General features: G+C 46.8%; 4 protein-coding genes across 6 annotated transcripts in view; 2 read left to right on the forward strand and 2 right to left on the reverse strand.

Moving 5' to 3' along the window:
* Nucleotides 1–4,625, reverse strand: part of LOC134007380 (bile salt export pump-like) — a 49,400-nt gene extending 44,775 nt beyond the window's left edge. The window contains exons 1-11 of one of the 2 annotated variants that reach the window (XM_062446801.1): nucleotides 4,589–4,625; nucleotides 4,307–4,392; nucleotides 4,189–4,207; nucleotides 4,049–4,078; nucleotides 3,908–3,959; nucleotides 3,144–3,460; nucleotides 2,794–2,881; nucleotides 2,450–2,583; nucleotides 1,934–2,105; nucleotides 1,578–1,702; nucleotides 1,317–1,491 (exon numbers count right to left, since the gene is read on the reverse strand). In XM_062446801.1, coding sequence (XP_062302785.1) covers nucleotides 1,317–1,491; nucleotides 1,578–1,702; nucleotides 1,934–2,105; nucleotides 2,450–2,583; nucleotides 2,794–2,881; nucleotides 3,144–3,460; nucleotides 3,908–3,959; nucleotides 4,049–4,078; nucleotides 4,189–4,207; nucleotides 4,307–4,382 — 1,188 coding nt within the window. In that variant the 5' untranslated portion in view covers nucleotides 4,383–4,392; nucleotides 4,589–4,625. Of the gene's footprint in view, nucleotides 1–1,316; nucleotides 1,492–1,577; nucleotides 1,703–1,933; nucleotides 2,106–2,449; nucleotides 2,584–2,793; nucleotides 2,882–3,143; nucleotides 3,461–3,907; nucleotides 3,960–4,048; nucleotides 4,079–4,188; nucleotides 4,208–4,306; nucleotides 4,393–4,584 lie in introns of both variants that reach the window. The other variant, XM_062446802.1, reaches the window with a different exon arrangement.
* A 1,847-nt stretch (nucleotides 4,626–6,472) lies between these two features.
* Nucleotides 6,473–9,579, forward strand: LOC134007629 (retinol dehydrogenase 7-like). 2 transcript variants are annotated; one of them, XM_062447216.1, is made up of 5 exons: nucleotides 6,473–6,616; nucleotides 7,101–7,563; nucleotides 7,926–8,184; nucleotides 8,533–8,696; nucleotides 8,906–9,579. In XM_062447216.1, the coding sequence occupies exons 2-5, from the start codon at nucleotides 7,251–7,253 to the stop codon at nucleotides 9,127–9,129; spliced, it is 960 nt and encodes a 319-aa protein (XP_062303200.1). In that variant the 5' UTR covers nucleotides 6,473–6,616; nucleotides 7,101–7,250; the 3' UTR covers nucleotides 9,130–9,579. The 2 variants fall into 2 exon arrangements, with proteins under 2 accessions (XP_062303200.1, XP_062303201.1); XM_062447217.1 differs by having other exon boundaries at nucleotides 6,506–6,616; nucleotides 7,227–7,563.
* A 750-nt stretch (nucleotides 9,580–10,329) lies between these two features.
* Nucleotides 10,330–12,285, forward strand: LOC134007381 (putative claudin-24). Its single transcript, XM_062446803.1, has one exon. It carries the CDS (start codon nucleotides 10,604–10,606, stop codon nucleotides 11,273–11,275), a length of 672 nt encoding a protein of 223 aa, XP_062302787.1. The 5' UTR covers nucleotides 10,330–10,603; the 3' UTR covers nucleotides 11,276–12,285.
* A 3,201-nt stretch (nucleotides 12,286–15,486) lies between these two features.
* LOC134007477 (claudin-34-like) lies at nucleotides 15,487–17,270 on the reverse strand. Its single transcript, XM_062446957.1, has 2 exons — nucleotides 17,132–17,270; nucleotides 15,487–16,697 (listed from the first exon to the last, which is right to left on the reverse strand). The coding sequence occupies exon 2, from the start codon at nucleotides 16,456–16,458 to the stop codon at nucleotides 15,700–15,702; it is 759 nt and encodes a 252-aa protein (XP_062302941.1). The 5' UTR covers nucleotides 16,459–16,697; nucleotides 17,132–17,270; the 3' UTR covers nucleotides 15,487–15,699.
* Nucleotides 17,271–17,362: the final 92 nt, after the last annotated feature.

A 17,362-nucleotide genomic window follows, 5' to 3' on the forward strand; every position in this document is an offset into this window, starting at 1 on the left:
CAGGACTAATGTGTTCTCTCCTTTTAGTTTTGGTTAATAATCTAGCTGCAGAATTTTGAATGAGCTGTAGTCTTTCAGTGGTTTTCTTGGGAAGACCAGTGAAAAGTGCGTTACAGTAGTCCAGCCGGCTGGATATAAAAGCATGAATTAACTTCTCTGCATCATTTTGGTTTATGAATGGTTGTACCTTTGCTATATTCCTCAGGTGAAAGAAAGCTGTTTTGGTCACTTTATTAATGTGAGAGTTGAAATTCAAATCTGAGTCCAGGATTACACCGAGACTCGTCACCTCTGGTTTAAGACAGGGGGTTAAACCTAGAGGGGAAACGTAGGGGGGGAGAGAGAGAGAGAGAGAGAGAGAGAGAGAGAGAGAGAGAGAGAGAGAGAGAGAGAGAGAGAGAGGGGGGATCAGAGAGAGGGGATCAGAGAGAGAGGATCAGAGAGAGAGGATCAGAGAGAGACGGAGGCAGAGAGACAGAGACAGAGAGAGAGAGAGAGAGAGAGAGAGAGAGAGAGAGAGAGAGAGAGAGAGAGAGAGAGAGAGAGAGAGAGAGAGAGAGAGGAGAGAGAGGGAGAGGGGAGAGGGAGAGGGAGAGGGAGAGGGAGAGGGAGAGGGAGGGAGGGAGAGAGAGAGATCCTGCAGTAAAAAAAAAGCGAAGTTCTACTCCCTTTTATATCCAACAAGCTCTTGTCAGAAACTAGGCTCAAAGAAACCAATGACAGCTTCTTCACCCTCATGCCCCAGCAGAACCAAAACTGTAAAATCCCACAGTGCAGAACATCTTTTGGCACATTAGCCTTTTCTTACAGGGCTTGTAAACTGTGGAACTCACTGCCCACAGAGATTAAGAACATTTCTGAGTTTAAAATGTTCATCTCTAAGATTAAGGCATGGCTGAAAACAAACCAAAACTGTACCCATTTGTAAATGTTTGAACTTTTGTACTTTTTTATTTGGATTTTTAAAATTGTATATTGTTTTTATTGTGTGTTATTTTAGAAAGAGACATGCATCTAAGGGCTCAGGCCGGATTTTAAACCAGGCCGTTGCAGTAAGGCCTTAGCCTACATGGTATACACACTCATCTGGTAGCAGGGTTCAATGTAAGGTGTGTTAGCTGTAGCATGGTATACTGGGTGGATGGTATTAGCTGTAGCATGGTATACTGGGTGGATAGTGTTAGCTGTAGCATGGTATACTGGGTGGATGGTATTAGCTGTAGCATGGTATACTGGGTGGATGGTATTAGCTGTAGCAGGGTATACTGGGTGGATGGTGTTACCTGTAGCAGGGTATACTGGGTGGATGGTGTTACCTGTAGCAGGGTCCCAGGTGTGTACTCCCCGGAGTCCACCACCAGACTGGATCCGTACCAGAAGGCCAGAGCGTAGCACAGGAAGATGATGAACCACATGTAGCCTGTGAAGAACCCCATTATCAGCCCCTTCCTGATTCCCCAGCGCTGTGCCGACAGCAGGTTCCTGTCGTACCTGGGCGACGGGGGGAGGGTCAAAGGTCAGAGACAGAGGATTTCATACAGATGAAGGTGAAAGTGAAGCTGTGACCCCAGCCGTACCTCTCCACTTCCTTCTTCTCCCCCCCGAAGGCCGCCACAGTTCTGATGGAGGACAGGACCTCGTCAGCCACAGCACCCGCCTTGGCGTACGCCTGCAGCTCCTGACCTGTCAGCTTGGCCACGAACTAGGAGCAGAACAGGAGGGTTAGGGAGGAGGAGAGGGGAGGGGAGGGGAGGAGAGGGGGGAGGGGATTAGAGGGGGGAGGGGAGGGGAGGGGAGGGGAGGGGGGAGGGGAGCGGAGGGGAGGGGAGGGGAGGGGAGGGGAGCGGAGGGGAGGGGAGGGGAGGGGAGGGGAGGGGAGGGGAGGAGAGGGCGGAGGGGAGGGGAGGGGAGGAGAGGGGGGAGGGGCTCTTACCAGAGCCATGAGAGCAGCCCCTACACCAATCAGAGGACTGGCTGCGATGATGACCAGGGTGAGCTTCCAGCCCTTCACGAAGCCCATGAGGAAGCCGCACACGAAGGTGGTGAAGCGCTGGATGAAGATGCTCACCTGGTCCGCGATCGCATCGTTTATCTTGTTGATGTCACTGTAAGGCAGCAGGACCAAAACAAACAAGTCTGTGTTTGACAGTAATCATGTCACCTAAACAAAGTTCTGGGTAGTGTATTATGTCATGTATTCATTCGGCAGGCGCTTTTATCCAAAGTGATGTACAGGCAGGAGTTTGAACCTGCCAACTTGATCAGCTTTACAACTCTAGCACTGAGCTCTGGCACCTATCCCCTTCCTCTGTACATTAAGGTTACATGAACTACTGTGCAACTACTGCATAGGGGTCACTGATTCAATGTGTTTCTTTGGATGAATGTGAATGTATAATGTGTTGTAAATTAACACATTATAATTATAATGCTTGTTCATTCTACTCACTCTGACATGCGGGTGTTCAACTCCCCCACGGAGTTGCAGTCAAACCAGCCAATCTCCATCCTCATCACCTTACTGAAGTACATCTTCCTGATTATCTGGATCTGTCTGGCCGCAGACGACACCCAGAGGGAGATCTGCCAATCAGAGCACAGGGAATCCATTCAGATCGCTCCGTTCTGCCATTCAAAGCACTCGAACACGATAAGGCACAGGCAAAAAGGACCCAGAGGCTGTTTTGTCACACTAGAGAATATCTGGAGAATCTCTATTGACAGGCCCTAGAGTACACAGACAACATTATTTGCGACAAAATCCATTTGGAGGTATGTGTCTGTCAGGCTTACCTGAAGGTAACCCAGCAAGAAAACAGCCGTTCCTATGGCAACGTAGTAGTAGGCGAAATTGGTCATCTCATATTCAATATCCAGGAGCCTGTGAACAAACAACACAAAAGCATTAGACGAGACAACTGGAAATAAACCCCGATAGCCTTCGTTCAACGGGCTCTTAAGAAAAGCTCGTAAACACAGACAAACATTTTCATTCTTTTTATTCATCCGGCACCATTTCTAATTCACCTTCTCCATCAAGACACCAAGACAACGAGACTTGAAAATGGACGATCACAATAGAGACCCTCTCAGTCTCCCAGAGAGGCCTGTAGATCTCTCAAAGTCAACCAACCCCAGCTTACCCACACGATCGCCCTCCAGTTGACTGGTTCAGCTCGGCCCAGCTGGACTGGTTCAGGAAGTTCACCACGGTCTGGTTGAAGTGGTCGGTGTGGTTGTGGGCGTCCGGGCTGGTGTAGTTCTGCCTCCACTGGATGGTGTTGTTGACGCACTCCTTCCTGGGGTCGCTCAGCTCCGTCAGCTCAATGTCATAGTCGATGAAGGTGTCGGTCAGCATGCCGAACACCAGCAGCATGAGGGGCTGGGCGGAGCCGTGGAGCACCGCACACACACCTCCCAAAGACATCTTCAGAACCTCCCTGCAGCTGGCGAAGCGGAACTGTGGACGCACGCACAGGCATGCACACACACACACACAGGCATGCACACACACACACACAGGCATGCACACACACACACACAGGCATGCACACACACAGTCACACACACAGGCATGCACACACACACAGGCATGCACACACACACACACACAGGCATGCACACACACAGTCACACACACAGGCATGCACACACAGTCACACACACAGGCATGCACACACACACACACAGGCATGCACACACAGTCACACACACAGGCATGCACACACACAGTCACACACACAGACATACACATAGACACGTAGACAAATGTGCACACACAGAGACACACACAGACACACATCCTTTACATGAGGAAACACACATCTGAACACAAAACAAACAATTGAAAACAAAACTAAAATACTTTGAAGAACAGCAGGTTTCAAAGATGGATTCAAAGTTTTACCAGCTGGAAGAAGCCAACCCTGATAGCGGCTACATCGTCCTTGCCCGAAGACCTGAAACAATGTGTACAAATATGAACATGTACAAAGTTACCAAACAGGAACATTTGTAGAAGGCAGGGAAGGAGTGAAGTCCAGCTCACTTTGTGTCCTGTTTTGGGGATGTCATGGACCTGCATGATGACAGGAAGAACTAAATGTGAAACTTGATGTTGTTTTATGCTCTTGTGTTTTTCACGATGTATGACAAACGGAATTGTGTGATGAATACTTTCATACTTACAAGTAGGAGCCATTTGTTTCTGTAATGTGTATAACCATACATTAGACACGTTTAATTTATGAATAATCATTACTGGGGAACAGCTATATTTTAAATTTACAAATAAATGCAATTATACCTTCATCAGATAAATCGTAGCCGTTATTTTCGCGTCCAAGTTTTTTGATGCTGCGTAATTTCACAGATCCAGGCATCTTGGATTGTCTGGAAATCATGCAAAGAGACGAAAATGTACATTCACAGAACAGTCACAATACAGATCAGTAACTGAACATTTAAACAGCAGCAACTTAACATTTAAACAGCAGCAACTTAACATTTATAGAGGACTTGAATGTCAAGTTAAACCAAAATCATCAACAGAATAACTGAAGTAATAAAAAGAGATAAACTCACCCACCTGTGTCTGAACACAACCGCTCAACAAATGTGGGATCCTGGCCAATTTGGGCAGAGCCAAAAAAATCTTAAATTCAATCCAAAACTATAAACGTTGGCTTCATTCTAGAGGTAGGTCATTGACACTATAACAACTCCTCCAGGTATTAGCTGGACAACACACACAGTGTCCGGTTGAGGATGGTTTTGTTCTTGGGGGCGTTCGAGCCAGTGTCACTTCAGGCTTATTGGGGCCTTTATTCCGGGGACACGTGCACGCATAACTGGAATTTGGGGTCACGCGATTCGTTTGGAGGTAAGTGTCCTGCGGGTTTGTTGTCAAAGAGGCCAATGAACCCGCTATGTAAAGAATAGCAGGGACAACTATCGGGCGAACACATACCTGTCTCTGACACTGTAACCAAGTAAACAGCTGCAAACCACACTAAAATATGTTTCAATAAATAATTTTCGCTGTGGGGTTCCTCTGCTTCAGGAGAGCTGTCAGATTGTCTGCCTACACTTCAAAAGCAGCTGCAACAAAGAGGTTGACAGATTGACTATTGTCCTTAGATTGTGTATTGAGTAAACCTACAGTAGGCCTACCTAACACAGGAAATAAAATCTGTTGAAGTATTCTGTATTGTCACAGGTATTGTGAATGTGGGTAGAAAATAGAGGCAAACTCATGCAGTTCCTACACTGAGTAGATTACTGCCTGTACTGGTGACTGGTCATGACCTGTTGAAAATGGTGCAATCAGTACAATTTATTGGTTACATGTCGAATACAACAACATGTATTAAATAAAGGCTGTCATTTGTGAGGTATGTACACATTAGGTTTTTATGAAAGTGAAACGTTCTGAGATGGATTTAAACACGAATAAACACTAATAATAAACAGCATAGTCGGAGTTGAGAAACGCTCCAAACATCCCTGAGGTCATTGCTCTCAGTGTTGCTCATGTCAAACTGCTCTGAATGCTTTCCAGCATCTGAGACGCTCTTTAAAACATTATTAGGCCTGATGTGTGTGTGTGTGTGTGTGAGTAGCAGAATTTACGCAAACATTTCTTCACACAGACGGATTCTGTTTTACATTGTTTTACGTTGTTGCAATATGCAACAAAAAAAAAACTTTCGAAACTTTTTTTTCACACACAACACTACACAAACGTTTCTGTTGTTTTGTTTTTAAACCTTTCAAAAGTTTATTTTCACATACACAGTGAAAGCAGAGCCTCTGAGTAAAAGGAGAGGAGAGAGGAGGATTGGGGAGAAGAGAACAGAGAAGCCTATAACAGAGTAAAGCAGAGCAGAGTACAATAGATATACAGTAGAGTCATCAAGTACTCATCAATAATGCAAACCTTTTTTTTATCTTTTTTTGAAAGTATTGTTTTGACCTTTCAAAACTTTTTTCAAATCTTTTATTTCAAAAAATAATTGTTAACTTTTTTATGTGAGATGGATTCGAGAGACCGCAGATAGAGTGCGGCTAGTTTAGATCAACACTTGTATTATTGTTTTGTTGATTTTATGTAAAGCACTTTGAGCTGCAATTCTTGTATGAAAAGTGCTATATAAATAAAGTCTTACTTACTTACTTACTTATGTGAATGTGTATGTGTTTCATATGCGTTGTGTAAGGACAGGACAAGGCTATTTCCTAAACGGCCTAATACAAGACAGAAACATTTTACAACCGCCGCGTAGGCCTACTGACCGATGTCAGTATGTTACATTTTACATTCTATTAGCCTATTACATTAACCTATATTGTATTCATTTAGCATACGTTTATATCCAAAGTGCGGTCTCGTGCGAGACGGGTTTATTGTTGTGTATTGTTGAGGTATTTGACGTCATCTAGTGTTCGGTCTTTGTATGACAGTTTTTCTAAGAGGGTCTTGTGAAAACGTTTAGCGATAAACGTCGGGATTTAATTGGCCGGATTTGACCATGTGATATCCTTACACTAACAAACTCGGGTACTTGATTTTGAAGGGATAACTATTTCCTTGTTGTGAAACAACGACAGTTATCAGGTAATTATAAAACATTCTGTTGACTGATTTGTTTTGATAAGTAGCAGACAACAGTCGGTCCTATAGTCCTAACTAAGTCGATGCCTTGTAGTCTTCGTAGTTCAAAAATCGTAGTGGTTTTGTGACAGCTAAAGAAATTTTTGAAGAGTCTTAAACACAACATCATGTTTTCGAAGGTTTGCCTTTTTTGTGTGCAATGTGAAATATGTAATTGAATCGTGTGCAACATTATTCTTTTACTTCACTTTATAACGTAAGATTATTTAGCCTACTTTTTAATTAGTCGTTTTATTTTGTATAATCTGCTAATGCATGTGCATTTGTTCCAGTATTTCAAAACGTTCAGATTTCGAACTTAGCAAACGTGCAGTTATGCGTTGATCATTGACAAAGAGCAGTTTAATCAGATAGCGTACCCCAGTTTGCACTTTGAAATTGACACAACTTCTGATATACACTCAGCCTTTGGCATTCTGTCTGATAGCTGCTACTTTGCATCCTGCAAGTGTTTGGGAGCACAGGGATTATCACAAACGCAAAACGGATTCAGCCCTGCCAGCTTCCTAACAGATGTTAGGATTCAGTTTGATTGTGGGTCGTTGATCTTCAGAGACTGTCCTCTCAACCTCCAGACATGTACCTGTACCTGCTGGGCCTGGTGGTGTGCTTTTACCTGTACCGCTGGGCCAGGGAGATCCCTCGAGTCTCGGACAAGTCGGACAAGTACGTTTACATCACAGGATGTGACACGGGCTTCGGGAACCTCCTGGCCAGACACCTGGACAAGCTGGGCTTCAGTGTGATCGCCGCCTGCTTCACGGAGAAGGGCGAGGATGATCTGAGGAAGGTCTGCTCCGATCGCTTGACCACCGCACACCTGGACGTCACCAAGAACGACAGCATCAGCAAGGTCGCAGCCTTCATCCAAGACAAGGTTGGGGCGAAGGGTGAGTAGGTTCTGTTGTGCTGGGTTAGGATCACATACACATTAACTATACCCAAAAGCTGCACTTGGGTTATGTATAAAGATTAAACAGCTGTCAGACGTTTTCCTAGGTAAATATACTTGATTTATGAATCCAGTAATATCCTATGGATTTTTACGTAGAGAAACTGTTAATAATTACTTAACACACTCAGACATGGATAAAATGTGTTTATCTAGCAGAAGGGTTTCATACCAAGCAATATACAGGGGTGGTTTCAAACCTGTGACCTCTTGAACTACAGCCAAACCCTCCACACACACTGAGCTACACCCATCCCCCTGGATCAGGTGAACCCTAACTGGATGACCTTTGACCCCCAGGATTGTGGGCCGTGGTGAACAACGCGGGCGTGGCCGTGCCCTCCGCTCCCTGTGATTGGCTGACCATCGACGACTACAAGTCCATGCTGGAGGTGAACCTGCACGGGGTCATCGCCGTGACGCTGAGTGTGCTCCCGCTCGTTAAGAAGGCTCGGGGTCGCGTGGTGAACGTGGCGAGCGTGTTCGGCAGGATCAGTCCCGTGGGAGGGCCGTACACCGTCTCCAAGTACGGGGTGGAGGCCTTTAACGACAGCCTCAGGTACTAACACACCGTAGGCTTCTTAAAAAGAACAATTGTACCTTTTAGGGTAGATATTTCATGTATTTACGTCGATTCACACGTGATCTGGTAATGCTCACCCTGTTGCAGTTTGTTCCAGCCTGCGACTCCGAATTCTTGCAAGCATCTGAGATGTGTTTTTGTTATTCTTACTCAGTCTTGCTCCAGCATTTGTTTGAAGTGCTATAAAGATCAGTTGTATTTAGGATCTGGGCCTGGCGAGGGAGTAGGGGGGTGAAGACAGACAGCAATGACAGCCTGCTGGTTTTGGAAGCGCCGTTTGAAAGGGAGTTTTAACACAGTGAATTAAATGATTTCTTTTTTTAGGTTGAACATGAAACCTTTTGGGGTGAAAGTCCTGTGTATCGAGCCAGGCTTCTTCAAGACCACAGTGACAGACTCTGAGGTGCTGGGGCGCAGCATCAAGAAGCTGTGGGACAGACTTCCTCAGGAGCTCAAAGACGAATATGGACACGATTATCTGGACAAGGGTAAAGTCTATCCTCCATGAAGAGTGGTTTTCTAACTCCCACAAATGTATTTTCAGAACAAAGCAGACCTCACATTTAGATTATTTTTTTCGTATAAAATGACAATGAAAATCTGTTTTGTTAAAAAAATCTGGTGAAAAGTGTTCAACCCATTTAGCTAACCAGTATTCTAGTACCCAAACAGCTTCTCGTCTCGTCTTCTCCGTCAGTGGAGGTGATGATGAAGCAGAAACTGTCCCAGATGTCCGACGGGGACCTGATGAAGGTGGTCAGCTGTATGGAGCACGCTGTGTCTGCTTGTCACCCTCGCAAGCGCTACTCTCCTGGCTGGGACGCCAAATTCTTCTGGCTGCCCCTGTCCTACATGCCCACCATGGTGGCTGACTACCTGCTCCTCAAGGAAGCCATCCTACCCGCAAAGGCCGTCGCATAAAGGCCGGTTCACACTGCCCAAACAAGCCAACGGATGTCGGGTTGTGTTGGTTTGGTGTGATATGCCTGTTGGTGTTGGTTGGAGCAGTTTGAAAATGGCAGTTATCTTTCCAAACATTCTAAACCCAATAGCCGACAGTAGAATGCTTTTGAATGTTTGGTGTTTGTTGGACATCGTTGGGGCAATGTGAACTGGCCTTGAGTCCGAATTCATCCTGTCGACTTCATGCTGTGAGCAGTGAGAGGCTTGAAAGCTTGCAACTGCTTGTTTTTATCAAAACATTTTATCTTACACATCATTGCATGTCCTGTAATATATACTTTACCAGTGTCCTACACATTCCTGTAGCCATTTGTAACTTGTTTTAGTAACAAAGACAGTAGACAACGTTGTATCATGGTAAATCCGCATACTGGCGTGTAACTAGTCCATAAAATAATACTCAAAGCCGTTTTCTGTATTTTTTTATTGTGACTAAGGGGGTTTGGGTTTGGTCTTGTGACAGGGTTTGTGTAATTTGGAGGAGGAGATTATCTCATTTGAAGTCCAACCTTGTTGAAGAATGAGCCCTACTAAACCTGAGAAACCCAAGGTCAAGAGATAATTTTACTTTAAACAGAGAATCTATTAATCGCATTGTCCTTGGTTTTACTGATATGGATTCTGAAAAAGTGAATCACCTTCAGTGATGGATAACCAATACACTATTTTAGTAGAATAGATTTGTCAATATTTTCCTTCAGCAAATTATTACTGATGACAGAAAATATATCTAACATAGACAACCAATGATCAGAAACACAAATTGAGACATTGCGACAAGTGTCTAAAGGTCACAGTGTTTAGTGTTTGTGTCTTGCATGTCCTTTAAACAAGGACAAGCACCGAATGGAAAACTAGTATCTAAGGTGTGTCCCAGTTCAGACAGACTTTTATAGATGTACACAGGCTTGTTAAAATTGTATTTTACAAATACTTTTATTCTATGAATGTGGAAACACTGACACCCCCCCCCACACACACACACACACACAGACACACACACACAGTAACAAGAACTAACTGTTAACTTTACATGTTGTTCGTTTATGTGCTGTGGAAACTACAACTGCATTTTGATAGCATCCTGTCTTTGAGTTTACAGCATCCCGTACACTTCACACAGTGTAAACAACAACAGGGAGAGAAGAGAGAAAGTCAGATAGTGAAAGAGAGAGAGAACTGAATGGTTCTCTTGTTCCCTGTGTTAGCCTCTCACTTCCTCCTGTCCTCTGTCAAGGCATCGTCGGGTGCCTCTGAGGGGAGTGCAGCACGTCAGAACTCTTTCCTCTCCAACCCCGGCAGACGAGTGTGTGTTTGCAGCGAGCGCCGGGGCTTAGAAGCTACCCTCTGTCAGCGCTAATCAGGCCCCTCGCAGCAAGCCTGGACCAGCAGTCAGGGGCAGCAGAGCTGAGAGCGTCCAGCGTCGGGGGCCATGGACACGGGCGTGTGCGTCCTGGAGCTCCTGGGAGTCCTGTTCTGCATCGGGGCCTGGCTGTGCTCGTTGGCCACCACCACCATGTCCACCTGGCTGACCCTGTCCACCGACCTGCTCCCGGCAGAGAGCTACGAGCTGGGGCTGTGGAAGACGTGCGTGGTGCAGGACCTGGGGGGGATGGAGTGCCGGCCGTACGACAGCCTGCTGGGGCTGCCCCCGGACATCAAGCTGGCTCGTATCCTCATGTGCGTGACGCTGGCCACAGGGTTGCTGGCTCTGCTCCTGTCCCTCCCTGGGATCTACCTCATCAACAGCTGTGACAGCAGGCCGGAGGGGCTGAGGCTCAAGAGGATGCTGAAGATACTGGGCGGGGTGCTGTGCCTGGTGGCCGGGGTGCTGGGCCTCGTCCCCGTGTCCTACATCGCTCACCTGACCGTCCTGAGGTTCTTCGATGACTCGGTGCCGGCTGTGGTGCCGCGGTGGGAGTTTGGCGACGCCTTGTTCTGTGGCTGGACCGCGGCGCTGCTGCACCTGGTGGCGGGGTTGCTGCTGGTCGCTTCCTGCGTGTGTCTGCAGGAGGAACACTGCGCCCTAGCCGTTCCTCTGCAGAGGCTGCGGGGGCGAGCGGACAGTCAGGCCGCCCGTAGGAAGATGCCTGAGTACGTTTGACCACCACCTGTGCCCTCTCTCTTTCCTCTGTCTCTCTCTTCACCAAGGTGAAAGAAACGCTGCTTACTAACTTCCTATCACATGCTTGTCTAATTACGTTTCTCGAGTATATTTGCTGGGACAATGCACACCAAGCTACTATTGTAGATATATTCTCACTTTTATTTTTGTATTCAATCGCTCAAAATATCGGGGCAAATATATCAAATGGAAACGATTAATTTTGACCCACAGATAATTTGGTCCGTCGTCATATCGGTATTTTAAGTGATCGTGTTTCCTCCGTTGTTATAACTGAATATAATATATATGTATACTGTATATTATATAACAATATTGTACTGTAGGACACTTATATCACACTATACTGTTCGCTATATATTTGACCTGTTCAACGTCTGCAAGCTACATTTTATTGCCAATGAATGTTGAGGAATCTCCTCCTATCAATACCACTTTCCCTGTCTCTGTCCACATCGTAGCACAATAACAGTAGTGCCAGTGTTGGACACACGTAGGCTTGAATGGGATCTGTTACGGCAGTTTTATTAATGATCTCTTTATGGGAAATTTACGTCAGCACAGATTGTTTACTGTCAATCTCTTCTTGGTATGAGTAATATTTTAATGATCTAGCAAGGAATATGTTGATGATATTGGAAACGTCCCAATTAAGTAGAGGAACCCTTAAAGAGCGTTTATGCAAATAGCTTATTGTTTTATGACTTGCTTTCAGGGGCTTATGGGTTGAAAAGGCATTCAGTGTTTTGATGATTGATGATCTGATTACATCCATGTCATTCTCTCTGACCAAAGTATCAACTTCACCTAAATTACTTTGATGCACAATATCAAAATACCCTGCATCATAGCCCACGTGAAGCGCTTTAATTTTGCACATTCAAAACTCATCCTAAATTCAGCTAATTTTCACAATCCTACATTTCCTACACAGGTTACCAAAGATACTGTTGTGAGATCTCGAATAAAGTTGTATTTATCAAATCAGACTATCCGTTTGTTTGAGCAATTCACTTAACGGTTCATCACACCTTACAATTGTACAATGATTTTTCCATTCCGCAGACGCTTTTGTCCAAAGCGACATCAAACAGTGCCGTAGATAATCTCGGACTAGTAGTGCACAGTATTTTAACAGTTCTTGCCATTTGTCCGGTTCTTGAACAGTTTGTATTTAATGTTTTTTTTACCAGACCCAGTGCAACACTAACATCACAAATAGACTACATAATTCTGATTTTAGTTGACACATTGTCATAAACGAGCTCCCGTTCTGCACATTCCCAGTTGTTCCTGGAGGCCTTCAGTTTGTCGACGTGTGATATGAGGTGACGGAGCAAGTCCAGCGGAAACAGAGCTTATGTCTGAACCCTGCTGGTCGCCTCCTCTGGCCTTGGACAAATATGTGCCTAATGGGCACCTCACCTCAAGGACTACACGGGAAGACTGCGTTACGCAGTGCTCACAAAACTCATTACTTTGGCAGTATTACGCAGGCTCGTTAAGGCCGTGTTTTGCTGAATGTTTTTCTTTTTCTTGGTACATTAGTATTTTTACAGTGTTGTAATTGCGGACATGCCTCTGTGTCCGTCCAATCCGGATCACTTCCGTTCACCGGCGCCGCGCCTGGACTTTGAAATGTTCCGCGCGCCACAGCCTGTGTCCATGTTGTCCCTCTGAAAGCTGCCTTTGTTATTGCATCACAATGAATTCATTCTAGCTCGCGATGCTAATCTCAATATCTATCTCGAGCTGTGGTTGCCTTCACATCAGAGAAGCACATGGATCCGACCCTCTATGTTAAACAGTGTGTTTGGTTTGTCACGTTACTTTAACAATGAAAGTTAACATTAAGCCGTTTCAGATTCAACGACTGCACAAAGTCAGGTCTGTTCTAATACTGCCTGGTTTGCTTTGCGGCAAACCTTGCTCTGTCACATGGAGGGCCATTGTGGTGGTTTAGAGTCAGGGTCAAGGTTAAGGTCTGAAGGTCTGAGAAGTTCCGGAGATTTCTGAATCCATGTATTCAGAGCTGTTATCTCTGAATCTATTCTCTCATTCCCAAACAGCAATCGAATGTCACACAAGTATTCAAATTAACAATGCTAATAAGCCGATGTCATGAATACATTTAGATTGTATTTTACATCTATTTTAAATTTTGCAAAGTACAGCCTTCCTATATGAGTGTGCTAGGAGCCAAAACGTTCTCCACAAGCTTCTCAAACACAACCAGTCTACCTGGCACACCTAAACATAGATCTGCAACCAGACACCTCCACGCTACAAGGTGTGTCCCTTATCTCTGCTTCTCTCTATCTCTTTTACGCACACAAGCACGGGGGGTGCAGGGCGGGGGGGGGCAGGGCGGGCGGGGGGGGGGCAGGGCGGGCGGGGGGGGGCAGGGGGGGGTGCAGGGCGGGCGGGGGTCAGGGGGGGGTGCAGGGCGGGCGGGGGGGGGTGCTGTGGAGGCCAGCAGGCCAGGACCTCACGTCCATGGGAACAGTCCCCTTTGTTGTGCCCCCCCTCCTGCTCCAGGAGGTCTGCTGCCTCGGCGTGGACCTGCTTCTCTCTTCACACCGCCTGCCTCCGCTGGCCGCAGGAAGTCAGGGACATAAGAGGCTGCTAGGCAACCGCATCACTTCCTTCCTGGCTACCGTTCTGACGGCTGGTTTTAGGTATGAATACCTGCATGGTGCTGGAGGTGGAGTGGAGACATTTCTCTCGGTTCTTGCTGCACTACTGTACTTTGATTCAGTCCATGACTGGGACCCCCCTGCACCCTCTGCCCCCCCTGCACCCCCTCCTACTGAAGAGGACTTCAGGAGGGTGCACACTTTGATCAAAGTTGGTTCCAGATTAAACAAAAACCTCGAAATCCTCAAGAGATTAATATAAACGATAATCCCTCTGTTATTCTTCTTTTATCATTCAGAATCAGACGATTTATGCAACTGTGAGGCTTGGGAAACCGTGGGACGTCTCTTGACACCTGCTGCCAGAAGCAGGGTTGAACCTGAGTTTGATAACACCAGGCCAGAGCAGCTCCCAGCCAGGCCAGAGCAGCTCCCAGCCAGGCCAGAGCAGCTCCTAGCCAGGCCAGAGCAGCTCCCAGCCAGGGCAGAGCAGCTCCCAGCCAGGCCAGAGCAGGTCCCAGCCAGGGCAGAGCAGCTCCCAGCCAGGGCAGAGCAGCTCCCAGCCAGGCCAGAGCAGCTCCTAGCCAGGGCAGAGCAGCTCCCAGCCAGGGCAGAGCAGCTCCTAGCCAGGGCAGAGCAGCTCCCAGCCAGGGCAGAGCAGCTCCTAGCCAGGCCAGAGCAGCTCCCAGCCAGGGCAGAGCAGCTCCCAGCCAGGCCAGAGCAGCTCCCAGCCAGGCCTCATTAAGAAGGAAACACTGAGTCTTAATGTGAGCAGACAGGAGCTCACTGAGGCCAGCTCTGTCTGCGTGACACACACACACACACACAGCTCTGTCTGCGCGACACACACACATCCTGCTTTTGGATCAGACATCCTTAAAATCCCCGCAGGCTCTCCTCTCCACAGAAGCACACCTGTAAGGAAGTGCATCTCTGTGGTGTCGGCTCCGTTACTCAGAACTGATTCATTGAGTGCACGAAAGCTTTGATTTTGAAGACACTTTATGAAACATATTTAAGTTCTCCTTATTTGGGAAAATTTAAGTCTTTCACTGGAGAATGTTTGTGTGGAAAAAAAAGAAGAAAAAAATCTAAGAAAGAAAGTTCATTTATTGTAACCCTGCATTGTCATTGGCAGGCCATGTAGGCCGACTGTTAGCACCAGTGGAACAAATATAAAATGCGTAACTGACACACGCACGGTTATACCAGAATACACTTAAGGGACATTGCTGTTGTTGAGCTATTGCACCAGACCACTGGAAATATAAAAAACTAAACATAAAATGTTATGTGGCGAGTTTGTAAAAATCCCTAAGGAATCAAAATGAACATCTTAAAATTGGATTAGAGAGGATGAATGTCCCTTCGGAGTGGTGGCGGAGACAAATTCAAGAGTGTCATATGACGAAGTGCATGTTTCCCCCCAAGGCTTACTGTTCCTATTACGGACAGCATACGGGGTAGCTTGTAAACACTATAGTGTTTACGGTAGCTTGTAAACACTATAGTGTTTACAAGCTACCACCGGTCAATGTATCGTCAATATATTGACGATACATTGACCGGTTAAAACGCTGCAAAAAAACAGAAGCAGGCTGTATATTACTAATAACATAGGCCTATATGTTTTCTTATTAATGGTAAAATAGTTTGCTACATGTTCATCATTCATCAGATCATTAAATGATCGTCCTCAATCAACACCGAAATGTTCTTCACACCTGAAGGACTTGGATTCAGATCCAGAGCATCGTTCATGACTGTTTACAAGTTCTCGTCTGACTGAAAGGCGGGGTTGTCCCGAGCCTGTGACGGCCTCGGTGTGTACCGATCCGTCTCTACAGAGTCGCGAGACATATCCATTGTCGTCTCCGCCGAGAAAGGCTCTACGCTGCGGCCTCCTCGGTCCGGCAGCCGGTAAGAGAAAAAGATGACCCCGCTGGCGATGAGCAGCGTGGAGGCTACAATACCGACTCCGATAGCCGGGCCGGTGTGCTGCTCGACTGGGGCTTGCGGCATGTAAAACTGCGTCGGGAAGGCGATGGTTTGGTTCGTCACCACAGAGTTTAGGTTCCACAGCAGCGGCACTAGAGCCAGCGTGGCAGCTAGCAGGCAGAAGGCGCCCGCCGCGGTGAAGACGCTCCGGACAGGAGCGTTCTTCTCCAGTCCGAAGTAGATGCTCCTCAGGCCGTACACGCCGAAGGCGTTCCCGCATAGCCCCGCCCCCAGCGCCACCAGCATGAGCACCTGTGCGGCCGCGACTTCGGGAGGCGTGTAGTCTTCAGCCAGTCCCATTCTCTGGCAGTACATGACTTTGAACTCCGGGGTGACCCGGACGTGGCTGTAGAAACACACTCTCCACACGCCCACCCAGACCACTCCAGAGGAGATCACGGAGAGGTCGTCTACCTGCCACACCCGCCACTGGACCAATCCCAGTGCCACGCCAGTCAGGATCCAGCCCACCGTGCCCACCCATAGGCCCAGGCACTGAGCGTGTGCGGTGTGGACCAGGTAGGCCATGGTGGCTGTGATCGTTGCTATTGGCCGGTTAGTTGTTTTCACAGCGTCATCTCCAGAGAACGGGCTCCTCTGTCAGTCTTCCTCCCACGAACTCCTCGCTCTCAGGATGCAGTCAGCAGAGTGTGTGTGTGTGTTTTCAGACCCACACTCAGGAAAACACTCCCTCTCACCTCACACACCTGCCCGTCCGCAGTTACCGTCTCCAAGATACCAGGCAAACAAAGCATCCACTTCACTCTCTGGGAGACAAAGAGAGAGAGACACACACACAAAACACACAAACAGTTAACACCACATGGTACAGTGTGAACCCAGATGCTAACCCATGACATCACCATGTGTCAGTAGACATGATCCACCTGTAATGACAGAGACAGAATCAGGGAGTCTGAAGCTGTTAGTGCTGGATGGACATAACTGATTGAAGAGAAACACAGCTTGGGTTTAGAGATGGTAGGTTAGCCACAGGTTTCTGCATCCTTTAAAACCACCTACATGTTACACAGTACACAAACCAAACAATGATAAATTGTGATTTGAGTGGCTGGTTAAGCTAATTGAAAATACAGGTGACATTTAGTGACAAGACGACTCAATCCAAACTCCAAATAAAAATTTAGATAAAAACCCTGAACTGATTTAACGTAATTTAATTTAACAAACAAAACATTACCTCTGTGTTGTAGTTGCCAGATGAACAGATGTCTGTAAATAAACCATGTGTTCTGGAAACGCATCCTAGCCTGACCCACAGATATGTCGTGAGACACTCCACTTCCTCATCCCTGCTTTATCATCCAGAAACTTCAGTACCACTCCTATCCTGTCAATCATTGACCGCTCACCGAGCGAGAGAGCAGGCAGGAAGGGCGGGTACTTTATTTCCAGTAAGTCACATGCTCCA

This window comes from Osmerus eperlanus, chromosome 21 (genome assembly GCF_963692335.1).
Source record: "Osmerus eperlanus chromosome 21, fOsmEpe2.1, whole genome shotgun sequence".
NCBI classification, from domain to species: Eukaryota; Metazoa; Chordata; class Actinopteri; order Osmeriformes; family Osmeridae; genus Osmerus; species Osmerus eperlanus.

What these genes read in the sequence shown, in the direction of transcription:
- LOC134007477 (XM_062446957.1), bottom strand. Translation starts at nt 16,458, where the DNA reads ATGGCCTACCTGGTCCACACCGCACACGCTCAGTGCCTGGGCCTATGG.
- LOC134007629 (XM_062447216.1), top strand. Translation starts at nt 7,251, where the DNA reads ATGTACCTGTACCTGCTGGGCCTGGTGGTGTGCTTTTACCTGTACCGC. An exon ending in GCCTTTAACGACAGCCTCAG is followed by an intron (nt 8,185 to 8,532) that starts GTACTAACACAC and finishes TTCTTTTTTTAG; the next exon opens with GTTGAACATGAAACCTTTTG. An exon ending in ACACGATTATCTGGACAAGG is followed by an intron (nt 8,697 to 8,905) that starts GTAAAGTCTATC and finishes CTTCTCCGTCAG; the next exon opens with TGGAGGTGATGATGAAGCAG.
- LOC134007381 (XM_062446803.1), top strand. Translation starts at nt 10,604, where the DNA reads ATGGACACGGGCGTGTGCGTCCTGGAGCTCCTGGGAGTCCTGTTCTGC.